Below are 20450 nucleotides of genomic sequence, written 5' to 3'. Positions count from 1 at the left end.
ATGCACCCGAGGCGACAACACACACCCTGTCATTCTATATTGCTTAACTATACATCAGGATCAATTTTAAGGTTATAATATAACCTGTTGAACACAGAATAATAACCACAGTACCTTGCTGACAATGAAAAGGTCTTCCCTCTTCACAAGCCCTTCTTTGATCTTCTGCTGGATGCCCTCTTATGTTGTATGTTTTTATCTGAAATATTTAGTGCTGGGTGAAACTGAATAAAGCCCTACCACAGTAAATTACATGGTAACATTAATGTTGCAGTTCAGCATGCTTTCTCCATGCTTATTCTGTACTTTGCCATGATTAACCATGTTTCTTTACAAATATTTCATACTTTTGTTAAAATAGAGGACAACCAATGCATCTGAGAATGGGCATCCTTTACAAAATGAAACATAGCTGTAGGTGCAGCTCTGAAAACCATCACATTTGCCTGAATTAAACTCTACCTAATACTTGAGCCAGAGTTTTATTAGAACATCCTGGTTTATTCAATGAGTTCTATTGAAAACGTTCCAGGAGAAAAGGGGTGGTAAGATTGATGTAGAAAAGGGTTCAGTACAGCTGCACCATGAGAAAAGCTGTGTAACTCTGGTTAACTGCCCTACTATTAGAAGTGCGATCAGCAACTAGTTTCTGAATGTAATAACAATAATCAATGAAAACACAACACTAGTATTCAAAAGAAAGACGCAAAAAAATACAAATCAAAAAGTGCATGTTTGTTAAACATATTTAGGGAGTGTTCTCACTGAGTTTGTTACTGCTGGGGATTGCTCTGTAGTCTCTTCGGCTCGTTTGGAGGGTAGTGTTAACAGCAAGGTTCACTTGAAGAGGAGGTCTCAGTTCATTTGGGTTTGCTTGCTACAGGGTAACTGAGTCCATTTGCACACATTGACCTTTGTAGCTAGATGAGGAGAAACTGAATTGAAGCGCCGTGTCTGGTATTTTGCAAACATTAAAAGGATTAAGTTTGGTCCAAAGAAATTTCAAGGGGAACAATAATGGCAGTGAAAGAAATGGGGACACTTAAATTCCTTTTACACTGGCCACAACCCGATGTCATGAGGGATGGCTATGCAATTTCACACTGCTTTTTGAAGAAGCAGGGTCGACCTGGGTGACAGATGAAAGTACACAATGCCTATACGCAATGCCCTGTAAGCAACAACCTTCACATGACCACCATTTCATTTATTCAGGCTTTCAAGATGAATCATCAGCCCAAATGTTGATTAGAGCAAATGTTCCTTCATCCCTGCTGCAATCTGGCTCATGATGTGTCTCAAGCAACAGAAATATGGCTAAACAGAATAAACAGAAATGTTCCTTTCAGAAGTGAAACCTGTTACTTTGTCCGCTTACGAATACCCATCTGAGGTGAGCCGTGGCCAACCCAGGTTGACGTGCTATCCCACTACGCAGGACTGTGACCCGGGTAGCCAGAACCTGGGTGGGAGTGCCAGTGTGAAAGGGGCTTTAGAAATGTGGTCAGATACCAAAATTCAAGGAGAACCTGAGCCTTCAGCACCTGCACATTCTTCCAGTGTTCAGCATGCTGAAAATAAAGGCATAAACTAACTTCACTTCACACCCAAACAAATTCAGGACATTTGCTTCCAGGCAAGTGTGAACAGCAAGCACATTGACAACTTGTTTTAAACCAAAGGAACTAAACTGAGACAGATTGTAACAAGCCCAGTGTGAGCACAACCTAACTTTGTTTTACCCATTACTTTATTGTTGCCGTATTGCAATAGACTTGGGAGTTTTCATAACCTTGGAGATAAGCCAAACTTCATTTAACCAGATAAGCACCTTAGCCCAAAACAGTGCTATCAAAAAGCTGAAACTGTACCAGCTGGATTTTACTCAAAGGTTCTTATCAAAACAGTGAGGCTAATTATCTACCAGCAAGTCTTTTATTTTCTGTAAGGCTCTAATCTTATGCTGATACTGTGCTATTGTAGGCTGATTTTCGATTTTGCCTGCTGCGTGCATTTTTCAATTACAATACTTTACTTTTTAAATCTAATATATACCTATAGATATACAGGCATTTATCTTGTGATCAAGTGAATCCAAATACTGTCTCTGAAACAAAACACATTCAATTTAAATTGTATTGGTAAGAAACTATATAACAGTTTTTGAGGGCAGATCAAGGCTGGCCCGGGTCTATGTGTGCCTACAGTCAGTGGTGTAATGCTGTATTTAGAAGTGATTACATCATCCTTCCAGCTCGATCACATGGTGCAGGTAATCTCTTATTTTGCTTTTTGATGGCAAGTACTGGTTTATTTGTATATACCTTTCGTAAAGACAGATAACAGTTGTGACTGATACCTTACAGTTTAGAAAAAAAAATAAAAAAATAGGAAGGAAACATCTTCTCCAAGACAGTTAGTGTTTCCCATAAAATGCATGTTATGTGTTTTACAGTTGCATGTGTAAAGAAATGAAAATGTCCCATATAACAAGATTAGCTCCATGCAGCTCTTCTGGCTCCCGGTAGCTCGCTGGTAAACATTGGACCGTTCTAGTGCTGTGCTCGATCCAGTGTTTACCACCGCAGTGCAGGGGACCTCCTTGATATGGACAGGGACGTGGCAGAAGTCCCCCACTGTCATGCTCCCCATGACCACAGCTGGGATCGACAGGGTGCGGGCGTAAGCTTGGCCTCACTGGGGTTCTTGGATCAGGCCCTTCTGCTTCTGTTTTTGGGCCCATGGCAAGGGCTCCAAGAAAATCTACTAAGATGTTTATAGCATGTGAAATTTACAGTCCTCTGCATCTTCCTTGAAAAAAAAACCTTCTGTTTATGACGAATAAAGGACACACTTATGCAACAAATAACAATGTGTTTAACAAAATGGGAATTGTTTTAAAGCTGAAAATCTGTTAATAGTTGAAAATGCATTTTGTTTTAAGCAGTCCTTCAGTCATAACGTTGAACACCCTTTTGATTTCACTATAATCATTGTTATTGTCATCATACCTACATATGACCAGCAAACGATAACCAGGCAAGTACTGTAAGGGTAAAGCTTACCCTACCTGTTAAATACCTGAATCCTGAAAAGGGTACTTTATGAGTTTGGAGTACATATATCATACAATAAAATTAATCAAACTATTTACAGAAAATAAAGTGATTGTATTTTGATGTAGTATTATTTAATGTATGTGTATTTATTTAAACTAGTAAAATAGAGAGAAACACAACGTCATAATTATTTATTTAAGATTAAGTAATATTGATACTAGCAGAACCAAACGTATGGTCATTTGTACCCTTTTCGTGGCACCTTTAATTTTTGTGAATCAGCCAGAGTAACGACTGGGATACATAAGGTACCCCATAAGCTGGGCACATTAAGTTATGAATCAGTAATCCGAATTACAGTAAATCTATTTTGTTGCATCATTATCCAGCCCTTTAGTTTGTATAGTTTTTTTTAATTATTATTTTTTATTAAATATTATTTAATTCTTGTACTGGACGCTCGCATTGTTTTCTGATCGTCAAGAATCACTCGGTAGGGGGCGGTCTTTTTTCTTTGTATGTGCCCTGTTTTTCATTTTGTTTTTCTTGAATTCCATTTTTTGGCCACTCACGCTGAAAGCACAAACAATAGTTTCCGGTGGGCTGGTCTGACAGTTTGCAGCAACGAAGAAGATAAACAAAAACTAGATGGAAGTGTACATTATAGTTTAAAAGAAAATGTTGCAATTTTTGGTGAGTACGTGTTTCCGTCAACAAAGCCGATAATATGCTGATGTTTGGCAATTTAAAAAACAAAACAAAAAAAAACAAAAACAAAATAATGCTTAGGTTTCAGGTGGTGTTAGAATCATAAAGGGTAGTCAGTACTGTATTACTGTTCGTACTTTCACTCGTCTTCAAAATATAAGGACCAGATGTACTAAAAAATGCAATGTTCACATTTGACCTTGAAAGCGAAATCTGAACATTTGTTAAGGTTTCCTTTTTTAAAGCAGCTATTAAATGATGGAATTAAAGGAATGCATCTCTCTCTCAGTTCATTTCAGTGGTGCTTTATTGGCATGACTTACAATAGCAGGTGTTGCCAAAACAATTATACAAGAATAAATATGTAATGTATATATATATATATATATATATATATATATATATATATATATATATATATATATATATATATATATACCACATACGTAGTATTTACACACACACATATGTTTGACAAAATATTTCAAAGTCATTTTGTTTATTTAAATAAATTATAATCCTAAGAGGATTAAGGGGAGAAAGAAGGGATAAAATTGAAGGGAAAATAGTACTGTTAATGATAATAATAATAATAATATATATATATATATATATATATATATATATATATATATATATATATATATATATATACACACACACACACACACAATATGTAATAGAATGGGTACAAGTAATTAATTTCCTCTCCTCCCAAGCTGTATCACTGTGTGCCCCTTTGATGGTGGCAGGCGGCTACGTATTGGGCAGCCAGTGGGGCTGTATGCCCCTCCCCTTGGAGTACAGCTAGCTTTTCTGGGTCTATCATGGCTGGAAAAAGTGGATGGGCATTTCCTATTTTATTAAAGAATACCTGCCTTGTTTGGGAGTATTTCTTACAGTGTAGGAGAAAGTGCATCTCTGTCTTGACCTCTCCTGTCTGACAGTGACCACAGAGCCCGTTGTGTCTGGCCAGCCAGATCTGCCTGTGTCAGCCTTTTTCTATGGCCAGGCTGTGGTCACTGAGCCTGCACTTGGTCAGGATCTGCCTCTGCTTTGTATCTCTGACAGTGGAGAGATACTCTGCAAGGGTATAGTTTCTTGTTAGGGCCCAATAACAATCAAGTTTATTTTGGTTTGTGTTTCTATGTCTCAGTGTTTCAGATAGGAGTTTTTGTTTTGTTTTATAATTTGGTTGACTGATTGGCGGCTGCTTAGCAGTGCTGACCTGAAGCTGGTTAGTGTTAGTGGGGGTCAGTGCAGTGAGCTTCAGGGCCAGCAGACTTGTGGGACTCTTTTCGGGCTCTTGGGTTTGGATGGCCTTATACTGGAATGAGTCGGACTCACTTTTCTTTAGGTGCATCCAAAATTTCAGTGCTCTTTTCTTAATATTTCTAAGTGTTGGGTAGCGGCCTAATTCTGCCCTGCATGTATGATTTGGTGTTTTTCTTTGCACCGGTAGTATGTTTTTGTAGAGTTCAGCAATTCGATTGGGTGTTTGTCCCATTTAGTGTAATCCTGTTGACGCTGGATGATGCTGTCAATTAACTTTAGCCATATCTTGACAGGAATATTAATTTTATAGAATATTTTGATGGCTTAAAAAGCTCTGTCTCTCTCTTCTCTCACTCTCACTCACTCACTCACCTCTTTGTTCTCTTCCAGTTGGGATTTACTTTGGGAAATGTAGTTGGGATGTTCCTGGCACAGAACTATGAGGTAAGTTGGGCGGAGGAGGGGTAAGGATGATACAGTTTTAATTTTGTCAACCATGAATCATTTCCTGAGACAACTTCAGATACAAATTCTAATATTATTTTTAAAATGTTCAGCCTAAGAAAGGGTCAAACAGTACAGCACACACCCCCCAAGTGGCAATTGGCTTTAGTGGTTTATTGATCATTTGTTGTCAATGCAGTTTTACTTTCTATTTATAGTGCACAACACACTTTCATGTAATGCTTCCAGAAAGAGGATTCAGTTGGAACAGCACATTCACCCCAAACCATGTTAGCATACAATAGTTAATATTGGTTATCAATTTTGCATTTGTCAATTAGCAAGCTAAGGTACACCAAGCGTTTAGCAATCTGATACTAAAGTAGTTGGGGTTCCCCCAAAAAGTAATTATACTGATACAAGAAATCAACCATAAAACCACAAAATAAGCTGAATTAGTGTCTCATTTAATGTTAGCCCTTGAAAGTCGGGAGGTGTCAAATATTATAGCCAGCTATAGCACAGCACACAACCGCCAGTGCTACCAAATACAAAAAGAGTTGAATTAGGAGGTAATTTAACCCTTAAAAGACGTGGGGTTCCAAATGTTAGGCTATAGCTGTGTACCATAATAATACTATAAATATTCAACTACAACAAATTACTTTGTCAATATAATGCACTGAAACTATTATGGTTTAAACCGCGCTGTGCTTTGAAACGTTAACAATTTGTATTTATGTGAGGTAAATAAAGGTGCCTATTGTGTAATAATTTTCTATTTTGGCCAAGTGGTGGAAAGAAAAAAAAAACAGCACTCATTTGAAATGTTACCTATCAATTTTTTACTGAAGAGTAAAAACTGCCGCACAACAGCGCGCACATGAAGTGAAAGAAAGACAAAGCTGAAAGGGGATGCAGAGATTCAGTGGGATGAAGGATATTTAACAACACCAGTAACAGTCTGGAAAACAATAGGGTAGGTAGGCTAAAACCGCTTCTAAAAATAGAATACAAAAACTAGGGTAGGTAAGCAACGTTAAAATAAATAAATATATATGATGTAAATATCAACATGCAAGTTGCCGAATAAAAATACACCTGTCATTCTGTGAAACAGTATAATAAACTGATTTACGCTTTAAAGTAGTGGCTCCTTCATAATAAAATACAAATTCATTTTTCTTATTAGTTTACACCGGTGCTGGCAAGGCATGCAAGTTTTTTACTTAAAAAAAACGGGTTGCATTGGCTCTGACATTGCCGTGGTTTAGGGAGGTAAAACCAGCGAACCCTGCTGGCCAGGCGACCAGTGAGCTCAGAGCGGACACCTGCAGGGCTGGCCTTTGTCCTTCAGATGTCAGTAGTTCGCTGACATCGGCTCTCAAGTTCCTGGGTGAAAAAAGAAGCTGGCTTGGTCGTGGGATCAGAGGACACCCACTGAATCATCGGGTCTCCTGAACCATGTGGGGAATTGCTGTGGTGAGGAGAAAAGCAATTGGGCATTCCAAATTGGGAGAAAATCAGGGGAAAAATTATAATTGGACACTAAATTTAAAAAATAAAAATAAAAAATGCTCCAAATGATGTTGGATTAAGAAAGGAAAAAAAACAATGTCCTTATTATGATCGGAGCCCATCTGTTTTTGCAAACTAAGGCAAGGTCGGATGTATATTACACTTTTTTAAAATGATAACAGCAAGGGTGGAGTTAAAGATGGGGGAAGGACAGGCTACTGGAAACAACATTATTTGGAACAAGATAGACCAAAACCTGAACTGCAGATTGTCGAGTTGAGTGAGACTTATTACTCAGAAGGATAAATACAACAATAAGTCAGCTCAGAGCCAATGTATTTAACAAAGATTGCTGGCAGTAAGTGAAATATGAATTTGAAAGGGTTTGATATGTTGATAAATAAAATGGGGTTATGTCTTGCATTAATATCACTTACAAGACTGAACTTGATATGAAAAGTATTTTGCACTGATGCCTTCAATTGTATTCTATTAGGAAAAGCAAGTGTACATATGTTACATTTCATAACTAAATATTGTGGTGTTTCACAAGAATCTATATTTTGCACTGCAGGTCCCAAACATTTCTAAGAAGATTGAAGAGTTCAAGAGAGACGTGGAGGCTAAGAAGAAACCCCCGGGTTCCTGAAATGGAGAGGATACTTCAGTCAAGAGATGAGGAGGTGGGGGGGGGGGAATTAAACATTGAGCATCTGTTCAGTATCTAAATACTGTCTATTAATGCAACATTTTGAATTAAGTAGACCTGTTAAGCAAATGGCGATTTATTATCTTTTTTTTTTTTTTGTAAAAAGTTCCTCGAACAATCAGCGTAGAACCGTAGAATAGAATGTTAAGAAAATGGCACAACCCTTTGGAAATGTTACAGGAGAAAACTGCAAGCCTATAAACTATTTATCATCATCTGTTGGGATTTGGCTTTTATTAGATACCTTTTGCTTAGTGTTGAAGACCCAGAAACCAGGATTCCACATGGATTTCAAGAACCCCTTATTTTTACATGTAATCCCAAGATAGCCATGGATTGGTGATTGATGCATTTCCCCAGTACGGTATTAATCCAGTTTATCCCAGCGAAGAATACAGTAGGATTGATTTATAGTAAATCAAGTTCTTGTAACTGATTTCACAGATGTGTGTAACTTCCAAACTGCTTTAAACAACACTGGGGCATGTCATTGCACTTTAGAAAGTGGGGTGTGTATGTGCTCATTCATTGTACACCACACCCTGTGTAGGAGAAATGCTGAAACTGTTATTGTGACAAAGCAAAAACAGTGTGGGTCATCAGTTATCAAATAGCTTTTAATCAAGTATTTATAAAAATATGTTTTAAAGAATAAACATTATTTTTCTGTTTTGACATTTTCCTGTGAGGAGTTGATTTATACTTGTCTGCCAACACAGCCACTTCAGCTAGTATCTCATTAACCTTGTGTGACCAAAACATGGATGCTTATTTTATGGTCCTCCTAGAGGCAAAGTTTGTGGGCATTGATCATGTTAAAATAACTCTGTGAGGCAGGATTTATACAAAGCTGCCACTGCTGCACTGCACACTTATCAGAGACTATTTAAGGTTCAGCTTTAATTTGCAGGGATATATATGTCATTGCCCTCTGCCCTAGCATGGCTTCCATATTGAGCTCCTGGGATTTTTAATTATGTTTATTCTACGATTTTTCTCAAGTTTTATTATTGTTGACTTCCAGTAAAAATGAATATGTTGACCTCTTCTGTGTCAAAGATACAGACCATATGCTAACACCTTGACCTCTTCTGTATCAAAGATACAGACCACACGCTTTGAGATACTGCTGTTTTTCTTTCATTCGTTTCATGACTGCTGTAGTCTAGTTTAAAACAATGGTTTTGCTGCCATTGTTTTAATTTCTCTTACACCATGCCCTCTGTTTTGCTTTGGTTTTTTTTGTGTGTTTTTTTTCTCACTGTTTATTGATTGTCTGTGTGTGTCGCTTGCAACATATATATATATATATATATATATATATATATATATATATATATATATATATATATATATATATAATAAAGTTATATTATTTTGTAATGGTTTAGGGTACTTCAATAAAGAATCCCATGACTACAAAAAGCCAGCTTGGTGCACTACCATCAGTAGTAGTGCCACGTGTGGGAACTACTGTACTGGTGTTTGCTTATCTAAGTTTTTTTTACCTGGTGTTCCACACAAATGTCGCCATCTTGACACTGCAGTCAACTGACCTAGGTACATTATTATCCATATTCATTCCCTAATCTAGGTACCCTTCATTTATTATAACGTATTTAGACGTTAAAAACACTCAATCATAAAAATAAGGGTATTTGATTCATTTTTAACCCAGCATTTTCTAAGGGGATTTTTTTTTTTTTTTTTAGAACTGGGAAATCCCCTCTGGATTTCATCAAGCACTTTCTAAAGGGGTAATTCCAGGATAGGTGGTTGATGTAATGTGGATGGTTCCCCAGTGCTGTATGATCTAGTAACATGATATGGCTATGGCTTATCCCTGTGGGGTATGGACCCCAAAGTCAAGCATGAAGGCGTTTCAACCATAGCTTGCTTTTTAGCTTTTACTGTGTACGTTTTATCAATTTGTTGTTCAAAAGGACATATATACCTAAAAATCCATTTTAAGTCACAGCCTCGGAATTGAATAATATATTTCTTAACAAAACATAGCTACAACATAATATCTTTCCTTGGATTTTAACTGGGTGTGTTTCCTGGAGTTGTCAACAGAGGGCGGGCTAACTTTGCAAGTTAGTCTCTTTCAGGCTGCTTGATTCCTGAATCACTGTGAGTGCGACACCGACGTTTTCCGTTCCTGTTTGGAGTTAGTGGAGGTCAAAGAAGAAAGTAATCTACAGTACTGAATATGTTTATAAACGTTGCATTCATGTTACAAAGATACATATAAGTATATTGCACATTGTGGTGAGTACACGCAAATCTGAATACAATTTCTGTTTTAAAACCTAAAACTTGTTGAAAAGCATCATGCCGGTCACCTTGGTTATGTTGGGAACAGGTAACGTATCCTAAAAATGCAAATTGCAGAATAGACTACAACATTTATAGGGCTTCTGGTTTTCGGGTTATATTTTTGATCACGCGATGTCCCTTGAAACATATTTTGAGCCGATTCGCTTTCTTACTCGAACACTAATTACCAAATGAAGTTGTTTCTTTTTACCCTCATATCTTGCTGGAGTTAACAAACGACGTGCATTGATCTCACTATTTGAACCAGCATTTCGTTCTGGTTATAATCGCCGAATTCAGTTTAATTTCCACTGCGTTAGTTTCTAGTAGTGCGTCGCTAATTTAAAGTCTGGTATTCAGTTAAGGCTTAACAACTATTAATTAAGGTTTAAAGGGAGGGATAGAGAGAGAAAATAAAAAACCGAAAACTAGAAGCCCTAAACATTTATTACACATGGGAATATAACGTATAGAGCAAATTAAAATAAAAGGAATGTGCACTTAGATATAAAGACTTATTGAAAACCATTCAAGTGTTGAAATATAATCTTAAATATTTAAATTGGTCAAAGTACACAAGATCCACTAATTACAAACATGTTTCATAGTGTGGCCAGTGATGAAGCGGGGGTGGGGTTACTGTATCATGGCTCCACAGACAGCGGGACAGCAAAATCTACACATTTGTATTTTTTTTTTTTTTTTTTTTTTTGTTCCACACAGCTAAACATAGGGGTATGTATAATTTTAATGCAGAGGTGGCAAAACCGAGCCCTGCGGGCTGGCCTGTTGTGTCTGGTTGCCAACTTCAGCTTTGAACCAGTTTGTAGTGCTCATGAAAGTGCAGTTTATCTAAATATCAAATCTGGACAACCAAGCTTCAGTTTTTGCACTTGTAACTTGTAGGGATGTGCACTTAAATAAATGATACTTTTGAACAAACTGTTTATTTTATGAACGTTTTATCCATTTAAAAGGGGGTGATGCTCATTTTATACTACAGGGAGCATTTTACAACGCCAGCTTGTACAGTTTAAGACTCAACAAAATCTGCTTTCATCCAGTGAGTTTGAAAGTGTATAACTATTGACAGTACACTGCAGTGTGAATGATCTAATCAGGCACACAATTGTTGCAGTCAGTAATCTACAGTGAATAGGATGCAATTGCTTAAAATCACAAATACCAATCTCAAAACAGGGATGCCTGTCCCCAAATATATAGGGAGTATTGGGCTTACATAAAATAAATATAATAAAGAGCTGTTTCAGTGTGTTGTTCTTGTTTTCAGTGAAGGTTGTGGAGAGATTACAATGACGGCCCCAAATGCAAACGAGAGGAGGGTGTGCTGGGGAGCGAGGGATCAGCTCTGGCGCTGCCTGGATGAAAACAAGGATGACGTGTCACAATGCCAGAAGCTGCAAAGGGAGTTTGAGAGCAGCTGTCCTGCGCAGTGGGTACGTTGACATGTAGTGTCAGAGTGAGCTGTAGGAGAGTAAGTTCAGGGCTTGAGTAATTCAAATATTCTAAGTTGTGGTTTTCTGGAGCTAAGTTCTCACCTGTCAGTTCTGTAGTTGAGTGCTTGACGAGTATGGCGTGGGAGTCTGATTTCATAAACATTTAAACTTTAAGAATAAACATGTTTAAATGGTTCCACTTGTAAGTGATTGTAGCTGATAAAGTAATTTCATAACTTTCCTCTGTTGTGAACTTGCATTAATTATGTAGCTCTCAAATGTGTAGTTTTGAAAGAAACACCTGTTATATTAAACATGTATTTTTTTATTTAAGAAGATGCTATCTGGTACTACAGAATGTTTAAAAAATCTGTTTGCAAATTATGCTTTCAGATAGTGTTGCACTTGCTTGGTCGTTCACCTGGAGGGTGATATTGTTCCCACCCCTTAAATAGCTTCTTTGCTGTCAATAACCAACCAGCTACTTCCTGTACTGACTGACGTGCTTTCAGCCAGTAACAGGCTTTTACCTAGAAGACACTACTGAGGTGAAATGATCCCGGTAGTACAAACATAACAAGGAACTGAGAACTTTCAAAGTAGTACCAGACATCCTGCTTTATAATGAAAATACATGTTTGCTGTAACATTGGTTTCTTTTAATCCTGCACATTTAAGACGTGGATAGCTAATAGAAGTGTAATACAGTCACTTTAACGTACCGTTAAGAAAACCCCTCAGTAGAATCCTTTCAGCAGAGTGGCAGTCCTTTTATCTATATACAACGTCAGGAGTACAGAATAAACAGATGTGTGTATAGTGTATGGAATATGCATTGCAAATGAAAAACCTTATGCTGTACAGGTACTACTGTCAATATACTTATGCAGAATATTTCGATAAGAAACTTGTTGGCAAATGTCAATCATCACCAGAAATAATTAATTTTGGCCATCTTTTATAGTATTTAATTGTAGAACATTTTAATTGCAGTTGGTTGGGTCGACTTATGTATCCCTCAGTGCAGAGCTCTGAGCTTTTCTTCTAAGGTAAAATTACTAGAACTATTTGGCACACATAAAATAACTCCAAAACTCACACAATCTTGTAACAACGTGACATTAGAGTTCAACACTCGAAGTGTAGCGACATGCTTTGCTCTTGAAAACTAATACAATCAAATCTGCTGATTCAAGTGCAGAGACTTTGGCACTATACTCATCAATAAAAAATCACTACAGTTGCTGTTTGAGTTAACTACTGCCGTTAACGGATTAGTTATATAGATTATTGTTATTATTATAATGAAAAAAATTGTGAGATTGATTCTTTTATATAGTAATTTAGTGTGTTAGTATACCACCTCATAGAAGATGTGTTTAGTTTTTTTGGTTATAATGTCCCTGTTTAAATATTTAAATACAAATAATATTAATATTATTACTCAACAGGTAACAGCAGTGCTGTGTAGGGTATGTAGTGTGATACAATGGCCTGTAATCCTGGGGGAGTTAGAATTTAACCAGAAAAACAAACAATAAAAAGGTTTTCAGACGAATTTACTGTATATTTGTAACTGACAATATGTAGTTGTTTAGATTGCGAATGCATTGGTTGCACATGTGCGTCTGAAACAAAATTCATAGTCGCATAAAAAACTTTTTGGTTGCCTATACGACCAAATTGGGCGCACCGTAGAGCCCTGTAATGATTGACGTAGTCTTATGGTACACTGGCCACAGATCCCTGCATGCACATACTGGTATAAAAACCTATTGAATGATGATGCTGAGGACTTGAATCTAACTGAAAAACAAACTCCATCTTATTATTGCAACAAATGAAAATTGAAGTCCCAACATAATGAGACCCATTAGGTTTTGCCAGAAATCAAACTGAATGTTACAAATGAGTCCAGTGACTTCAAAGGTGAAAGAGGCACCACTGACTTCCACAGCAATCTAAAAAGACACATTAAATGATATTTGTATTTCTGTTTCTGTACTATACAGGTGAAATATTTTAGTAAACGAAGAGACTACCTGAAATATAAAGAAAAGATTCAAACGGAGGGATTTGAGCCTTTGGACAGTTCAGCCAAGTCGTAGCCACTGCTACAGGACTATAACTTCAAATGAAACCTGCCTGTACATCAACTGGAGAAGTGATAGAGGGTAAAAGCTGGTCTCAACCCAAAGGAATGTGCTTGTATGCTTTTTGAGATGCTGTACAGGACGTGGTAGTGGTGAAATGATTCATGTCAATGGATTGTGTTCTTTCTTGGTATTGCGGTATGATGAATGAAGGTGATTTATTGTTTATCATTAGATTGCTTTATCATTTCTCGTCATACAAAGTAGCTCATCGCCAGTCTGTTGTGCTGCATATCATATAGTGGCCTGCTTGTGGTAATAGCTATCATCGATATTGTTGTGTATAATTCATAATTCTGTAGACCATGAAATACGAGGAACTACTGTAGTTGAATTTGATTTTTTTTCAAGCAATTAAATAATTAAATGATGCTGCTATCCATTTTTTATTTGAATTATGGCCAATTTTATTACCCCTGTTTGGTCCCCCGTTATGTTCTCCTCACAACAGCGCAAGAGAAATGAAGGTTAGAGGGTGTGCTCTGATTCCACCACCAAGCCAATCACCTCTTTGTACACAGGCCCTGGATAGCAAACGGCAAAAAGCTAGCAGCCTATGCAGGACAAAGGCTAGCATTGCAGATGTCCACTTGAGCTTACCTGGCCAGTTGTGGCCACTGTAGGGCTGTGAGGTGACTTGATCCCTGCTGATCTGAGCCAATACATTGCTCCCTGTGGATTCCCTGGTGAAGATCGGCAGATCGGCAACTTTGAACAGCCAAGGCGCACTCCTCTTGACTGTATGACTCACCCTGCTCAGCACACTGTTCAGCCTTTAAGGCTAGGACAGATCTGAAAGTTTGCTTCAGGAAATACAATAACCCTGTAACTGTGTAAACACATTTTAGAAACCATCTTTATTACATATGTACTGTATTTGTACATCATTTGATAATGCTTTATTATATTTCATAATTCCAATGTACAGTAATTCCCAAGCCCAAGGTACTCAGAGCAAAATATTTAAATATACTGGAAAAGGTCCTCAAACTTAATGTTGCCTCATGCATTTTAATAGGCTGATCCTTGTGCAGCTTGAAATCTGGTTAACGGAAATGGCCTATAGGGCACACACAGAAAACATTTAAGACATGTGGTCCTGTATGGCATTAACTTTGATTCCCATAAATCATTACTTTCCAAAGAACAGCATTTCAATGTGAATAAAAGGGATTACCTGATCAGACCTGTACTGCTAAAAACAAGTTTAGTAATTAATAATTAGGCCTTTGAACAGGGCCCAATGTCTAATTTTTAAAATGAAGCATTAACACATGAACATTGCAGTTTTTTTTTTTTTTTTAAACAATGACTTGATTGGTATTTGTACTGTGTCATCATAGTTTATTAAGAAGTTTTTCCTGTGAAACTGTTGGTGTTACATGATTTTTTTTTTTTTAGACCAAAGACCTCATTCTAAATAAAAAGCAAACAAAAAAGTCAATTCTCTGCAGTAACAAGAATATCAATTACAAAAGTAATTTACATAATACAAGGATTTAAAGTACAGTAGTGCTTATGTAGACTTCATAAATTGTGGATATGCCAAACATTTGCAAATTTCAGAACCATGAAAGAGGAGACTGCTGAGAGCTGTGGTTCTCTAGACTAGGCCGCAGGCTCGTGAAGGGGTTAGAGCTGAGGAACGGGAGATGGGTTCATTCAATCGAAATACAGGCAGATCAACATAACTTTGCCATAAAATCTTCTACAGAGGTAGTTCAATACATTTGCTTGGAAAGGGGAGGTACACACCAGCAGGATTAACAGAGCAGAGATAAATTAAGATCTGCCATGGTTTAGATCATTAAAAAATAGACCCCGGTTTGGCTTACAACAGGTTCATGAGGCGAGGACGTGGTTGGGCTGCATGCTGGACACGAATGTAACCTTATGGTTTGTGCTGAGTTGAGGATGATTAAACGAGAGACATCTTTATGATTCAAGATAACCTTTCATACAACTTTTTTTTATGATAAGCACTTTAAACATAACATGGGAATGTTCACAGAGCAAATCTGAGTTTAGCGTGTTTGGTTAAAAGGGTTTACTAAGAGTATTTAACTAGTTAAAAAAAATCATTAGATGCTGCTAAATACGACATAGTACGTTTGTGATGAAAAAGGGTTGAAGATCAAAAATTAATGGAGGCCTATCCCAATTTTTTTAATTCTGTTAAATTTTGTTTTGCTACACCTGCAATTGTGCAGAATCTGAAGAAATAAACATAGTTAACAAGCTTAAAACGATAAGAATGTTGGGAACAGATTATCCAATATACTGCATATGCTCAGGGACAGCCTTAGGGGGCGCCGCGCCATGAGTTAAAAAAAAAACAAACAAAAGTTTTCAGAGAGTTCAGTGTAACTTACTGATGCCCGTATAATACCATGTGTGACAACATCTGAAATCGTCCTTTAAGTATTTTTGTTTCCTCTACGAGGGAGCCACACAGTTATTCTCAATAGAAAAAAAATAAGTCGCCTCGTTCTAGCTCGGAATAAATCAGAAGTCAAGAGTTTATTATCACAGTTGCGGACAACATGAGCCTACATTACATTAGCTGGCCTCTTATTTTCGTAAAACATAACAGGAAACAAAATGTCGCTCTTTCTTAAGATCATCCACAATGCAACTTCCCACATATATTGCAAGAGAAACAAACAGACCAATGAAACAGACATTTTTCATCTAGTCCGGAATAATGACGATGCCACTGCTACTGATAGAGATGAGACAATTCTTATTACAGGTGTTAGTGATGCACTTTCTGATCCTGCTTTATGGCCCACTCCAACACCCAAAATTCAAGATCTGCTACTGACCAACAGTCCTCCAAAAGTAAAGGAGATAGACTTCTCTGGATGAGCAGAATTGTCATTTTTCTATGGCATTTTTGAAACAAAGCTGTAAATGGTGAAGCTCTGAAGCTGCGCTGGCTGTTTATGTTTTCTGTTTATGTTGCAAGCTCTTCAACTTTAATTCAAAATCATCCCTAGCCACAGAGGGGTCAAATGACTGGAAGCACATGTGTCAGACTCTCGTCCATCATGAAAAGTCACCTAGTCATTTTAATTCCTACTGACCGTGGGTTGAGGCAGAGCAAAGGATAAAACTGAGTAACTGCATCGACTTGGAGCTTCAGCGTGTCAATTAAACAAGAGAGAAAGCACTGGGAGAACATTTTACATTGGCTCATGACAAGAACGCTCTAAACAATCTCTCTAAAAATAACCTGGCTTTCCCAGACTCGCCTGACAAGCGCTTCACTGTGATTGATGGTAACTTCCTGGGTTTAGTGGAGTTACTTGGAAAATACGACAAAGTACTAAAGGAACATTTGCGATCATCCTTTCCAGAGAGGTGACAGATCACTACTGTGGAAAAACTATTCAGAATGAGATAATTGAACTGTTGGCGAAGAAAGTGCTGCAAGACATTCTTAAGGTTGAGGAGCACCAAGTACTACTCCATGATACTAGAGTGCACTCCGGATGTGAGCCATTCTGAAAAAATAAGGTCTTTCACCGTTAGGTTCCTTCACACTTCTGATGGCAAAGTGACAATCCAGGAGCACTTTATTGGTTTTAAAACAGTGGACGAGTGCACTGGAGAAGCGCTGACGGATACAATACTACTCTGAAGGAACGTGATGTAAATATCGAAGACTGCCATGGCCATGTTATGACAATGGCGCAAATATGAAGGGGAAAAGAAAAGGGTGTACAGGCAAGAATCCTAAATCAAAATCCGAGAGCATTTTTTGTTCCATGTGGACGCCACTCGCTAAATCTCCTGGTGGGGGATGCCGCAACATCTTCAACGGAGTCCGTGTCACTCTTCGGCATTCTGCAAAGGATCTACGTTCTGTTCTCTGCCTCTGTTCGTTGGAAAATTCTCACAGATCACGTCAGTACCACTGTAAAGCCAGTATGTGAAACACACTGGGAGTACAGAATTGACAGTGTTAAAGCTGTTCAATACCAAACTGCTCAAGTCCACGATGCCCTTTTCATATTAGCTGAATCAGAGCAACCAAATGCTGGTATCAGTCAACTTGTCAACAGTCATGTCAACTCACTGAATTCAAGTTTGTCATCTCCACTGTTGTGTGGTACGATATCCTTTTTCAAGTCAATCTGGCGAGCAAAAGCATGCAGAGACAGAAAAACAAACAATAGACACTGTTGAAGCCACAGCTTGAAAAATGCATGACATGACTGCGTTGTAAACTACAGGAAAGTTGGGTATGAAAGAGCTCTGTCAACAGCTAAGGAAATAGCTGAAAATATTGGTGTTGAACCAGTGTTTAAAACCAGCCCCACACGTTCGCCATAAAGTAAATGTCAATTCAGCTAGGAGTGTGAAGGTGAAACAGTTAACAATCTAGAATTCTAGTTCAAAATTTAATTTTTCCAACTTTGAAGAAGGAATGCGAGGACCTTCACTGTGCATTGACATCTGCAGAGAGCTCTGACATCAACAACTTCGACCTCTATGAAGAACTTGGCTATCTCCAAAGTCTGCTTCCAAAGGACTGTAGTGCCCCTCAAGATGTACTACAGTTTATTCACAGCAGTGAACTTCATGATAACTTCATGACAACTTCCCAAACACCTGGCTAGCAATCAGGATCCTGTTAGCTGTCTATTGGTGGCAAGCAGAGAACGGAGCTTCTCTAAGTTGAAGCGCATTAAAACATATTTGCAATTGACCATGGGAGATGACAGACTATCTTCGCTGGCCATCCTGTCTGTTGAAAATGATGTGGCTGAAAAGATAGACCTATCCCATGCAGTATCACAGTTTGCTGCTGCAAAGTCACAAAGAGTTGTCTTCTGAGTCTTGGAATGGTGAGTAAAGTTCTTCTTCTTACTAATTATTATTATTGACTTGCTTAGTGTAAAGCAATGCTTATTTAATTGTTTAGAATTAAATATGGCAAAACAAAAAGAAGAAAATACCCAGTTTACAACAATTTATCTCATCACCATCCTCTTCACCCTTTTTCAATCCACTGCTGGATGAAGGCCTCCCCAAGATTCTTCCACAAAAGCCTGTCTGCTGCATCCCTCATCCACGGTGCTCCGGTGTGTTTCCCAATTTCATCTTATTTCTCTAATTTCAGTACATTTCAATGAAAAAAAACTGCAGTGTGGGATCTAGATAAACTCACTGTTTTGTTATTAAAAGCGTTGCATGTCATGTATTTATACACTGTCTATAACATAACTTTAGTCATAATACAGCCCTGTAACATTTCAACTGTGGTTACTGGACTAAAAACTGTTTCGGTAAATCTTAAACACAAATTGCAAGAGAACTGTGAACACATGAGAGGGGACTCGCTCTTTGCTCTCATTCAGATAAGTCAATTTTCAATAGATTATCCCCCAAAACGTTTGACATACTTTCAAGCTTTTTATGCATTTTAAGTAAATGAGGTATTATATGGCATGGTTAACGTGAAACACTCATAATGGTAGAATTAAGAACATGACCAGAAACTTGTCTGTGAGCTGCAAATGAAGTGGAAGGGGGGGGGGGGATAACAGAGAGAAAAACTGTTTTTGTAACACTTATGAAATAACTAACACTTTGCTCATATTTGTATATACAGTATGCAATCTTCACAAAATATATAAAGCGGGGATTACGTCATTCTTGCAAGTAATATCATATTTTAAGGTACTGCAAAAAATGAAGAGGGCGGGGGGTTAGCTTTGGAGAGTGTGGGCGCTTATTGACCTTTGGCCAGTAAAACTGGGTGCGAACATGAATACGGGTGGACAGTCGAGACTGAGCTCAATATCAAGCATATTCAGCACAGGTGAAATAGATGTTATCCATGGCATTCTATTTGGAGGGCTTCTCCTTATGGGTGGTCCAAAAAAACAGTGCAGTTTAAAGTTAAAATTAGACTTAACGCCCCTAATTAAAATTGAAGTCAGTTGGTTTGAACTAAAGGTTTTAAATCGACATCCACATCATTTGGGACTTACTGATTGTTTGCACGCCCTGTTTAATCAATTAAAAGAAAACATCAAGATTGCACATTTACTGCTTTAAAATGCAGTCTGGAAGATTTGCATATTCTGGATCCCCTGTCTTTACTTTGTGAGCCACCTATGGATTTCAGGTCAACTTTTTTGTTCCATGTTTTACCCACAAACAGTAATACTGACCAAAACTTAAGAAAAAGATTTCCAAGGACTCCAAAAGACCATCTGTATTCATGATCTCAACTGTGATTACCGTTCATCAATTTACCAAAACCACCAATTAACAAAGGTCATTTTAAAAAGGGACAATCACCAGATTATTACACTGAATCACTTGACCCACTCCACTTGATCATTCTGTTGTGTTCAGACAGGACTTGTTTGCCAACTCTTGTTTTTCAGGACTGTTTTTCACAGTATTAATCCCAGAGCAACAGTCCCAGCCTTCCTGTCCACTTAGCTGTGACATCACAAGCTGTCAGTCATGTTCCCTATCACCGCCCAGGCTGGAAACTCAGACAGCTGGAAAAGGGGCACACCCCAAGTCATGATGGCAACCATGACAACCACCACGCCAATCAGGTTCACCCCAAAGCCAGCCTTCACCTGTGGAGAGAAGGCAGGGACCAATGTTAGGTTCAATTAGCCAGTTAAGTGTGATATACATGATAATATAAGCTTCATACACTGCAAAGCCTCGTCTCTTTGGAGCTCCCCCATCCAGGTGTTGTACAGGGTATAGAAATAAGAATCCTAATCCATAGCAATTTGACTGTTCCTGGTTTTACTGTGACATCACTGTGGTT

At 37.9% G+C, this 20450-nt stretch overlaps 3 protein-coding genes across 5 annotated transcripts in view; 2 read left to right on the top strand and 1 right to left on the bottom strand.

The window, feature by feature from the left end:
• The first annotated feature begins 3637 nt into the window (after window positions 1–3637).
• On the top strand, window positions 3638–8388 carry LOC121318507 (short transmembrane mitochondrial protein 1). Its single transcript, XM_041255247.1, has 3 exons — window positions 3638–3752; window positions 5433–5486; window positions 7579–8388. Exons 1-3 carry the CDS (start codon window positions 3738–3740, stop codon window positions 7651–7653), a joined length of 144 nt encoding a protein of 47 aa, XP_041111181.1. The 5' UTR covers window positions 3638–3737; the 3' UTR covers window positions 7654–8388.
• Window positions 8389–9460: 1072 nt separating this feature from the next.
• On the top strand, window positions 9461–16121 carry LOC121318506 (cytochrome c oxidase assembly factor 6 homolog). Of its 2 annotated transcripts, none has more exons than XM_041255246.1 (3): window positions 9461–9984; window positions 11329–11489; window positions 13502–16121. In XM_041255246.1, exons 2-3 carry the CDS (start codon window positions 11346–11348, stop codon window positions 13595–13597), a joined length of 240 nt encoding a protein of 79 aa, XP_041111180.1. In that variant the 5' UTR covers window positions 9461–9984; window positions 11329–11345; the 3' UTR covers window positions 13598–16121. The 2 variants fall into 2 exon arrangements, with proteins under 2 accessions (XP_041111180.1, XP_041111179.1); XM_041255245.1 differs by having other exon boundaries at window positions 9468–9984; window positions 11324–11489.
• An 89-nt stretch (window positions 16122–16210) lies between these two features.
• Window positions 16211–20450, bottom strand: part of slc13a4 (solute carrier family 13 member 4) — a 31204-nt gene continuing 26964 nt past the window's right edge. For both annotated transcript variants that reach the window (XM_041255243.1, XM_041255242.1), the window contains exon 16: window positions 16211–20250. In XM_041255243.1, the coding sequence (XP_041111177.1) occupies window positions 20113–20250 (138 nt within the window). In that variant the 3' untranslated portion in view covers window positions 16211–20112. The remainder of the gene's footprint in view (window positions 20251–20450) is intronic.

The sequence above is a fragment of the Polyodon spathula genome, chromosome 7 (assembly GCF_017654505.1).
Source record: "Polyodon spathula isolate WHYD16114869_AA chromosome 7, ASM1765450v1, whole genome shotgun sequence".
Classification (NCBI taxonomy): Eukaryota; Metazoa; Chordata; class Actinopteri; order Acipenseriformes; family Polyodontidae; genus Polyodon; species Polyodon spathula.
Note: the sequence above shows the minus strand (reverse complement) of the source record. Positions and strands in the feature narration are given on the sequence as shown.